General features: G+C 40.3%; 1 protein-coding gene across 1 annotated transcript in view; it reads left to right on the top strand.

The window, feature by feature from the left end:
* The first annotated feature begins 8,341 nt into the window (after positions 1–8,341).
* The window catches only part of LOC119655536, a 34,277-nt gene continuing 30,979 nt past the window's right edge, over positions 8,342–11,639 (top strand). The window contains exon 1 of the mRNA XM_038061452.1: positions 8,342–8,622. Coding sequence (XP_037917380.1) covers positions 8,602–8,622 — 21 coding nt within the window. The 5' untranslated portion in view covers positions 8,342–8,601. The remainder of the gene's footprint in view (positions 8,623–11,639) is intronic.

Here is an 11,639-nt window from a genome sequence, read left to right as displayed (position 1 = left end):
ATAACCTTCTCTCAGGTGATTGATGAAGATCATTTGTTGATGCTTCATTTCCCTCTTATAAGTGTCGCGGAGGGCTGTGTTGTGGATGGTTTCAGTGTTAACTCTCACCTGATTGTCAGTCTCGTTATTCGTACTCGAAGTACCATGCCAATGAGATAATGATCCAAGTTTATATTGCTCCCCCTATATGTTCTGTTATGTTCTCATCAAGGCTGAGAGGTGGCGACGTTCGATCAACACGTGGTCAATTTGGTTGAAAGTGGTCCCGTCTGGAGAGGCCCACGTTTGTTTGTGGACCGCTTTCCGCGTAAACCAGGAATTTCCAATAACCATTTCGTGTGACACTGTAATTGAATAATCGGCAGTCCGTTATCATTTGTATTTTGACGTAAGCTATGGGAGCCAACGTATCGCCTGAATACGGCCTCCGTCCCTACTTGACTGTTAAAATCCCCAAATATGATTTTGATATCATATCTGGAACAGGCTTCGGGCCTGCCGGTTCTACTGCCTCGTAGAAGGTATCCTCCGACTCTGTAGTCTCGTCTGTAAGGGGGTGGACGTTTATGAGGCTTATATTTCTAAACTTGCCTCGCAAACGCAGAGTGCATAGCCGTTCTCTTATGTGTTCAAAGCCGATAACAGCAGGGGTCATTTTTTGGCTGACTAAGAAACTTATTCCGAGCACATAGTTTACTGGATGGCCATTACGGTGTAGTGATTCTTCTCCAGGAAACCGATCCCTGTCCATCGCATCCCTTGCAATGCTGTCCCATCAGCCTTATATTGGGACAGGGTATCGGCTAGCTGCTCAGCAGCATTCGGTCTGTACAGGGAGCGCACGTTCCATGAGAAAATGCCCAAATCGTTAATCGGTTGTCGTTGCCCGGTTTGTCGTTTTGAAATCTATCCTGTCCGAGGCTCGTTTCGTGGCTGCATAACATTAGTTTTCCGTGTAGGGTTGTCAGCCCTACCCAAGCCCCAACCTGGAGGACCAGTTGGTACATTTTGTCCCGTTTTTGGCGCGGGAGACTCGCCTTCATCCTCCTCCGTCTGCAGTTTTTCATAAAGAAAAAACTCCCAGCGATCACCACGTGGAGGTGGAGATAGGGTTTGGTAGTAGAGCTATTGATGTTGGTTCAGCAGGGGTTTCCTAGGTTGTATGCTCCATCGTGGGTACCAATCCACGTCTCGCCCTGGGACCTATACTACCCTTTGACTGAAATGTGTTTACGTGGTATGTGATATCCCAAGCCAAGTTGAGAAACGTTAAGAGCCGGACGGATTGCGATCACATGATGAAGGAAGACGAGGAGAATGAAAGTCTGTAATTTTCAGGGTTCGCAGATTTTCCAATTCTTGTGGTTAATGAGGTCTAACCACTGCGCCATGCGATCAAGGAACCAGATTAATAAGAGAAGAATGTAAATTTGTCTAATTTTAGTAAACTTGTTTGAATGAAACTTTTATTAGATTTATTCGATGGTAACTAGTTGTAAAGTTTATTAAAATGTCATCGAGATGGAAGTAGAAAGTGATGCACTTCTAAGACAGGTTTGCGAAAAACTGTTTTAATATAGTATCTAACGCTAGCCTGGACTGTAAAAGTATTTTCATTTATGTTTTATGCATGACTTTATAGCTGCGGTATGCATTTTTGGAAGCAACTGAATCGACGGCATAGATGAAAAATGCATTTCTTCACATTAAAGATTTTGTGTTGGTATCGATGTATCTTAAGTTGTTTTGTCGAATTTTTCTAGCCTGAAAGACATTGAGAAAGTCGTAGTGTAAAATGTAGTAAAATTGGAAATTCATCTTAACTTAAAAGTTTCCTTCATTCTCTTGAAAGTTAGATTTACTCTATTGTCTGCCCGTCCGCCTATCCATTAGTGAAAGGAGAAAAATTGGATGCTTCCTAAGCTCTGCGAAAATCACGTTTTATTGAATATTTAACCAACATTTCTTTCCAAAAGAATTATGGCCTTTTTGTAATTTAAATTCAATCGGTCTATGTTTGCATATACAGCATTTAAAAAGACAGTATAACTAAAACTTTGTCAACAACTTTTCTCTTGAAGCTAAAAACCGAAAATTTAGGTCAAGGCTATAATGCTTTCCTCACCAATAAACGCGTTGACCTGAACATGCATTGCGGCTCAAAAATGTTCGAAATCGGCCAATGGATTGATTGTTTTATAACTTAAACTAGTAATTTCAGGGCTTATTTTGGTAAGTGGTTGTCCACGGCTAGTTTGGTATCACCTCCAACAAAGGAAATGCATTCTTGGTATGTGAAATTGAGTATATTCCGATTGATGAATATCTTGAATTTACCTGCTATATCTTTATTATCTCTCTCATTCTGTGAAATCAGTGTAAGTCTCATATGTGCCATGCAAAATCCGTTACATCAGGTATCAGTACGGTTGGCGCTTCGTTGTGTATTTGTTTTATCAATTTTCCCTGCTTTGCTTTCAGCCACAATTCAAACATACAGAAACATAAGGAAAGTTTAACCCTATTACTTGTATCTTGAAAAGAAATTTGTTTCTAAAAAGCAAAAAGTTGACACCGTTCTGAACAAGGTCAAAAATGTTTTAAGGGCCTCAAAAAATTAAAAATTATTAGCAAACTATTCAAAGTTACTTTTAAAGCCACAGTAAATGAAAGCAGTTTAAATTAATAAATTATTTCTTGAAAAGATACCACAGTGGTTTGATATGAATATTGACTGGCATGTATGGAGGGCAACAGCGGTCTGTGAATGCAGCTCTGAAGATTCAATCTTATAATTGGGTAAATATAATATATTAGCTACTATTTATTTTGGCAGATGAATACACGTGCTTCGAGTGGAATTGAAAATAGATAAATTTCCGATTCGTGATCTGATAGCCTGATTTAATTTTGACACCATCCGAAGAGAAATTTCGAGGTCTTTAGGGGCTTAGGAAGTGTAGTGCAGCTAAAATATAGCTTTTTGAGAACCTTTCGCTTTTAATGAAAAAACGGTTTAAATTGACACGAATACTATTATTAATCAATATGGGGGGAGGGGGCACTGAAAAATCACCCTGCAGAAAAACTACTTTCTCTGTGTACCACGTAACACTACTTTTGATTATAAAAAGATTTATTTTGGTTCCATAAAATTAAAAAAAATGTTGTTTTTCTTAGTTCTAGGGCTATAATTCTAGAAGTATTAGATTTGATGGTGTATATGGGTCGCATGCGAAGCGATAATTATATAGACATTTATCGATAGTTTCACTACATTCGTTCTTTCTCTTCGATGACGCTAGTATCCAATGTTAGTCCTTGGCTCCCGAAGTCTTCGTCCCAATTCTTCTCGGTCGAGCAACCGCGTCCTCTAATTTCGGAAAGCGAGCAGCATGTACGTAGCCTAAACCTATTTTGATTTTTTGGGATATGAGGGATCATAGGTCCACATCCATTTGATGTTGGACCGGACCAGATGAAGAGCAACTTGCTCTCACTTTTTTGGTCCACGGACCCTTCGTTTTGGGCATAGCACCCAAGAATTCAAAAACTAGGAATAGTGACTTAAGGCTTCGCCGAGGGCAGAGGCAACTCATCAGACGCTGCCTCACCTCTGTTCATGGATGTTGAAACCAAAAGACAGTCTCAAAAGTGGGTTTTCAATCTACACCAAAAAAATCAAAACCACTATTTCAGCCAAAAAAATCATGGCATCCGTATTTTGATAAAGGCATAATTTGGTTGACTATCTGGTTCAAGAAGAGAAGCATCGGCGCAGCAAGCTACTATGAAACACTGAAAAAATTCAAAAAGTAGCCACTATTTTTTAAAACAATTTTTTTTTAAGTCTACACAAATGGAGTATGCTTACTTTCTGCCCCGTATTTTGTACTAGCTGTTTGAAGACAGTGGAAATTTTTTCTCTAGTGTCTACTTCACTGAGAATATCTGATCCATCCTTTACTATCTAGGTTGATATTCTCCCTGGTATTTACCTACAGCTTGTCCGGGTGGCTCCGTGGTTAGTGCGCTCGGCTGTCATAGCAAAAGATCGCGGTTCAAATCTCATTAATGGCAGGAAGGATTTGTATTGTGCTTAGATGTCCGATACCAGTCGATTCAGCTGTGAATGAGTACCTAAGTAAATCAGAACAATAATCACAAGTAAGCGTTATGCTGACAAAATTGCCTCCTACCGTGTACCGGGTCCTTTAGTGTGCCGTGATAGTCTTGATTCAAGTGTTCGAACACGCTTCAAGGCTCTGATCCAGTTGAATTGTCGCAGCAATAATTGATATTATTGTGCCTTCTTTGCTTCTTCGTTGTGCGGAGGTTGGGTTGTGGCATTGGTAAGTCCTCGAAATATTGAGCCACTTGATTTTTTATCGGCTCCTTATCTCCAATAAGATTCTCCACTCCATAGAGTTCTAGGCTGAAATCTTATTGTGATTCTTTCCGCCAGGTTTCAAGCGGATTCAAGTATGTCTCTTAGATTTATTGTTCAATTTGCAAGTATACTTTCGTTTCTTCTTTCTGCAGATCTTGCCAGCGGTATATCTTATTTCTACACATTTGTCTCGATTGGACTTTGTAGGTCACTTCTATATTGCTCATATGCAAAGTTGATGGTCTGCTGGGACTGTTTGTCAAACAATTCATTGCTCGTCACAAGACGATGCTCGTGCCCGAAGGTTTTCTTTATAGTCATCTTGTTTGCTATGCCACATTCTGCATTCAAGATTTCTTCTGCTTATGGTGTGCGCTTGAGAGTCAAACACTTCACTGCCTAATAATTTCGTTTCCTGGACTGCCAAGACATCTGTCTTGAACTTTTCGACTTATTGGATGAGTGTTCTTAGAGCACATCATTCTGAACAGAGAGCGCATGTTTTAGAATCCAAACTAGTAGTCCTTTTTCTGTTGACGTAATCATCAGTGTATTTCCGATCTGATCCGAACCTCAGTTTCAAGTTCCAAAAGAATATTATACTGGAAACAGGTTGTCAGTCTGTTGCCCAGGCCCCAGTCTGTAGAACCAGTCGGCTCATCACTGTCTTACGGCGCAGAGAACTTGTCTGCTGCTTTGCATTGGTCGTGGGTTGCCAATGTGGAGGTGGAGTAGGCCTGTTGGTGTTAAATCAGTGTTTACTATTCAAGTAATTGTTGGAGCTTGCAGCGTTAAATTGGTGGGATTTGAAGACTCTCCTTGGCAATTCCCCAATGGGAGTAGTCCACACGAGGGAAGCTTTTCTTAAAGAAGAGGGAACGGGTGAATTTACGTCGCACATCTTCGAGGGCAAGATAATCGCAGTTACGGAAGTGTGACTAGATCACGGAGCAGTACTCGAGAGTATTCCTCACGAGGGAATTGAAGAGAGCTAAGGAGGGTTGGATGGAGTCAAAATCAGAGGAGGAGCGAAGTATAAAGCCTGACAATTTTGCTGCTCGAGGGATTTTAGGGAGTAGCATATAGAGTGACTTTCTGACGTTTAGCGTTAAACCATTAGTCGAGTACCAACGAACCAGAGTGTTTGGATTAGATTGAAGGCAAACACAGTCCATTCCATAATAAAAATAACAAAGGATACAGAATGGATTCCTGTGGGATGCCAGACGAGAGGGAGAAGGAGCGGGAAGTGCAGCCGTCAAAAGAGACGCGATAGGATCGGGTGGAAAGGTAAAAGGCAAGCCATAAAACAAATGGTATGGTATCGTGAGATTTACAGCGAAATCAGTGTAAATGGTATGTACTTCTTGCCGTAAATTTAGACATTTGGCGATGAAGTTGGTAAAGTCAAGCAGGTTGGAGGCAGTGGACCTATGCTTAACGAAGCCGTGTTGCTCTTTCACTATGTGGTGGCCAAAGTGAGCGGACAACCAGTCGCTCACATATCTTTCCAGGACTTTGGCACAGGAGGAGAGGAGGGGAATGGTAAGCGATGCGGAGCAGGCTGCATCCACTATCGGGAGGGATTCGGAGGAACGAGGAAAAACATAGACTGAGGAAAAGTCACGGTAGAGTAAATCACAAGATAGTTGTGGGGAGTTAGCTGAGGAGCCAGAGAATTTAATGGACGCGGGGATAACTGGGCAGGACCGCGGGAGTTGCGAATGTGGGACCAGAAAAGTTTCAGGTTTTCGCGCTTTATTGAGTTTTCCACACTGGTCAAATATTCTTTTCTGGACTTACGTATTAAGGATTTGATCGAGGAGCGTAGAGATTTGAACAAAACTAAGTCAGCATAGTTTCTAGGAGACGGGAACTTCTTCCTCGCAATTTGTTGTTGATGTATTTTTTTGTGAAAATCAGTGGAGAACCAGATGGGGTAAAAGCGTAAGCGCTTAGGAGAGGAGGGAATGCAACAAGGAAGAAGATTAGATAAAATGGTATAGAAGGTGCTTGGTCACACGTAAATGGAGAGAGGAGGGGGACCCAGTTGATTGCCGTCAGGGCTGAGTTCGCTCCTTCGAAGTTCACCTTACGAAATTTGAACTTCGAAGGCTTGCGAGCGACAGGAGAGTGAAGTCGGTATATCTGAGCATCGTACTCGAGAGCAGGATGATTGGCGTCAGGGGCAACGTAAGACGCGGGGTATGAAGGGATTGGGAAAGGCAACGCATAGGAAGGTTAGAGAGGACAAGGTCAGGAGTGCGATCTAAGTAATTTCTAGAAAGGTTAAATTGGAGGGCGCCACAGGTGTACATGAAAGTGGATAGAGGAAGGGAAGGGTGGGTGGATTTATTAGAGAGGGAGGGAAGGCCAGGTGTAATGGGCCTGGAGAAAATGGAAAGATTAAAGTCGCCACAGAGGATGAAAAGATGTGAGAGAAACAAAATGATTAAGACCTCTGATAATCTGTCGAAGAAATTCTCGTACAGAGAAGGCGGGCTGAGCCAGGGAAAATATACACACGATTTGATAAAGGGGCATACGTTTGACGGAATGAATTGCATGGTGACAGAATCGTAGGTGGAGGAGGAGGAAGAAAAGATAATTTCTACACGGAGAGGGGATTTAACAACCATTAAGGCACCTCCGCCAGTTGTCAAGCTCAGCGCAGTCATCTCCATAGAGTAACCTTCGAAGAGCTCCTGCCATCCAGCCAGGTTTCAGAGATGCAGATGACATGATGTTGGAATGCTAAGGCAGACAGTTTGAAATCCGACAGGTTGGTCCTTAGACCCCTTACATTTTGATAAAAGAGTGTATAGTTGTCAGAATCACTTAAGTTCGCCGAGGCAGGTGGGCAGGCCCGAAATTTTCTCGAAGTTTAGACCTCTGATAAGGCTTGACGAAGACCCCTTCAGGCCAAAAGGAAGGTTGAACGATAGCATCGAAGTCGTGAAGATATGTCACTTTGAAGGAAGCACATGAGGAAGCGTGTGGTGTTGCTAATGCAGTGATAATCGTTAGAAGTGCGTAGCGTAGGGAACATGTCGTCGAGTTGGTACAATCTTTTATAGACGCTCTGGAATAGTGCGTGGCAAATAGAGGCAGAGTCGACCGGGGCGACTTAGGTATGGTGCCAGTATTGTTGGCCGAAGTCGCCGGCAGGGTATAAACAGAGCCTGTCAGCGGCGTCTCAAGAGCAGAGCTGATGCTCGATGAAGCAGCAGCTTGAGGGAGCGGAATTGACGGTGATTTTGAAACTGCATGTTGAATCGACGCCAAAGTCGTCGTGTGTTGATGCAGCAGTTGAATTGCATCAGGTAGCGTGGTACCGCAGCATCTATGAACGCAACGGAACGTAATGGATATAACAACTGAGCTAATTTCCTCGGCCTCTGGTTGCCTGTCCCACACTTATCTAGTCGATAATGAGTTGGTTTTTGTAACCCCTTAATCAAGCTGGTATTCGTTTTTACCTTTCTGTAAGTAAAAACAATAAAGAAGGGAACAGCACGGTATTTGTTAAATAAAAAATATTTTGGTCAAAAACGGAAAGTACTTCTCTTACTCTTTTTCATTCTAACCATGATGATGAAATAAGGTAAAGTGCAGTAAAATTGGGATAGGAAATATAAAATGATGTATTGTTGGAATCACTAGCGGTTACTATCTAAACAGTCAAAAGGATAAGTTGTAAATGTAAATATTAGGCCTACAAAGGAAGGGTGTTTGGTGTTTAATGTTCTCTGAAGCAAATAAATTTTGAATTTATATTAAATGAATTTGTAACTCAAAACTCCTCTTACAGAGCTACTCATGTTAACTTATATTGCAAACGGGTTAAAAAATTTCCAAACGTCTTCAAGAAATCTCATCATCAAGTGGCGGAGTGGTGTGGTACCATAGTTGCTTCATGAAGGCGAAGAAGAAAGAAGTTCTTCTTGAACTTGAATCGGTTGCTGGTTGGAATGCTGGCTTACAACGAAGATCGAGTCAAGGTTTGAGTTTACTACTATTCCATGACCTTCTTAGTTGAGCGGAATACGCCGAACGGAACGGTATGAATTGCTGGTGAATATATCGCGTAACATTATATCTTCATAGTGGTGTAGAGTGCGCTTTCGAGAGCTGAGAAAAAAGTTTAGTTAACAGACGGTTGAAAAAGATAAGAAAAATATTCTACGCGAGTGAATAAAGGTGTTGGAGCGATGGATTTAAGATTTGTTCTGGTAAGTACACTATCACGAGTTTCATTTAGAACTGCGCAGTCAAGAAAAGAACTGATTAGCGTTAGATAACTGTAAAACGGTTTTTTTTAATAAAGATTATCATCCGGATTGTTTAACCGTTAAAGTGAAAAATATACAAATAGTATATCTCACGAATGATAGATTGCTAAATGAATCATTTTTTGGAGAATATTCGTCGGTGGATGATGATTTCGGAAGGAGTTCGTTAACTTTCAAATATTTCAGGATAACCCAAGGGTTAAGTCTGTCCAACATTTGAAATATTGCAGCAGTAATTGCATTAGATTTATATATTTGTACGTGGACTGCGATGAAATCTGTTAACCCATTCGTATCAGTTATTCTTGAATACTACCAACTTCACGTATTTCCTTTGTTATTACTTCATACATTATTTACCCACAAAAAGTATATATATATGTACATATATTCATACTAAATTTCGACAAGAATTCCCACGCATATATATATATATTTGCACACTCTCGAAATTGTATCGGATAAGATACTTTCTTAAAGTTGAAGATACTTGTGAAAAAGTTAGAGCATAACTAACAAAGGAAGAAAGTAGAATCTCAATCTAAAAACCAAATACTAACTTTCCAATATAATCACACTTTAATCCGGATAAGTTTACGCTTTAATATCGTTAACTACGAATCTAGATTATTTGTGTGGTGGCTTTGATCCGATCTGATCCGGGAATCTGCAGCTGAAGAAATTTCACACTTGGGCAGATGTGTGAAAAATTAGGTAGAGATGTTGAAGAAAATTGAAATGAAATAGAACAAGTAATGGAAAATTGCTTCCACGGCTTTATGATATTTTTATATACTCCATGTTGTAATCATATCTTACTGTTAGCCTGTTTTTGCTTTGCTTGAATACATATTATGTATCTATGTTCATATGAAGAGAGTAAAGGGTTTTTTTTTCGGAACCAGACTTGAGACTAGAACTGCTTTAATAAGAACCATGAGAATGTTATTGAGGTAAAGTTGTCCAAGACAGTTCAAGATAGTCACCCGAAAAACAGTTCGAAGAGTTCCCAGACATACTGAAACACAGTTATGGAAATTCTTTCTATTCACCATCATATTATGTGACAATTTTTCTTAATGGCTGCTAGTTCAGTATGGGGACAATGTGGTATGCTTTGGTCTTTGTAGAACTTACTCCCATCGGTAAATCAAATTTATTCCCAAAGCCCCAAGAAGAAATCAAGTTTTCTACCTTAAATATATTCTTTTATTATTTTTCGCTAATTTCATATTATTTGAAATAAAAGAAATTTTAATGAATTTTCTAGCATCAAACTTAGTTACTGAAAACATTTTTAGATTTGGTTGTTTAGAATTGGAGATATTTTTTGGTCAATTATTATAGGAGGAAATCCTCTCCAATTTTTTCTCCATTATTTCGCATGATTTCTTTCAATTTTTGAACTGGAAGAGTAGTTAATGCTTTATTTTTGGAACAATGCTATTATTTAGAAAGTAAGCAGTACAAGGCTTGAGCAATAATGGGATTCAATACAGTATAAGCTCCATTAGACGTGATCGTCGTTTGTCGTTATCGAATGTGCAGATCAATGCAGATTCAGATGCGAATAATTTCAAGTTACACAGCCAGTTATTTTTACAGCTAACATCACATAAATTTGTGTATTCTATCTTAGCTAGTTTTCTATGTTGATACCAGCGGAACCTGTATGGGCATAAGACCTGTACTAGTTGCATAATATCTGAAAAATAGCAAAAGTTTCGGACAATTTCTAATTCTCATCGTATAACTCTGAACGTGTGTATATTTGTGGTAAACCGAATCCCAAAACCTAGGGAAATACAACCTGAAACAAAATACTGAATATGAAACCCCCCGTCATTAGTGAAGGATCTTTGCACATCTCTAGATTAACAGACTTTTTTGGGCGTCAGGGGGGGCTATCAAATTGAATTGAAGCTTTAATTTCAGAATGGCTCATAATGACTCAAATCAGCTTATTTAGTACATCTAGTGGAATTTATAGGGGTAGTCGTAGAAACTACAGTGCATTCAGCAAAGGATAATAATATCTTGGAGCTTCTGTAGATTCCAAGAAAGCATTCCCTTACAGAATTCGCTGAGCCTTCTTTTATTTCTTATGGAACTAAACTTTTTTTAATAACTTTTATATATTCTTCAGTCCTTGTCTTGATCAGTAGCAAGGTCTGCTCAATAACTTCTAAATAATGCTAAATTTGGTTGGCATTTGCCTCTTGGTGGAGTACAGAGCGTTAACCACCCCTACGCTCCATAGCCCGGAATTGCCAGAAATGCGGTTCAGCTCCCCCAGGACTTCCCGAGATGCTCGCATTCCTCCTCTACTGTTCTACGCCAAATGCTCTTCGGGCGGCCCACTCGTCGGTCATCTTGGGACAGTGAGTTCAACTGCACGACGTAGCCAGCAATGCAATTGTCGCCTGTTCTTAATGTATCCACTGCCAATTTCGCCTTCCGATTACAGGGGGCAGACCTGCACACCAACCAACTTCTTCGTTTGAAATAGTATCAGGGCAGCGTATTGCCGTGATATATCGTAGACATGTGTTCACGAAGGCTTAGAGATTTGGTGTGACAGTAGAGGTCATTTTCCATGTGTTACTCCCATATAGCACTACAGAAGGAACCCTAGCGCAGAATAGTCTCAACTTGACTTTGGTGTTAAGATAACTACTTTTTCAGATTTTAGACAAAGCAGGGTAGAATCACGCACACGAAAATCAATGTGCACTTTTACGCATTGACTTTCATCCGCCAATTGTTCGTGAAGAACTTAATGTCATTGAACATCTTCTGAAGTTCAACTTGCACCTCAGTTACCTTCTTGTGTACCGTGTAGGCTATCAGATCGTCAGCAAAGGCAACCAACGACCTTTTAGGAGATTTATTAAACTCGAAAGAGTTGAGTAATTCGCCGGCAAATACTGTGGAAATTCGAGGCGCAGTCACTGTCC

The sequence above is a fragment of the Hermetia illucens genome, chromosome 1 (genome assembly GCF_905115235.1).
Source record: "Hermetia illucens chromosome 1, iHerIll2.2.curated.20191125, whole genome shotgun sequence".
NCBI lineage: Eukaryota > Metazoa > Arthropoda > Insecta > Diptera > Stratiomyidae > Hermetia > Hermetia illucens.
The sequence above is the reverse complement of the archived record's forward strand: the minus strand, read 5'-3'. Positions and strand labels throughout refer to the sequence as shown.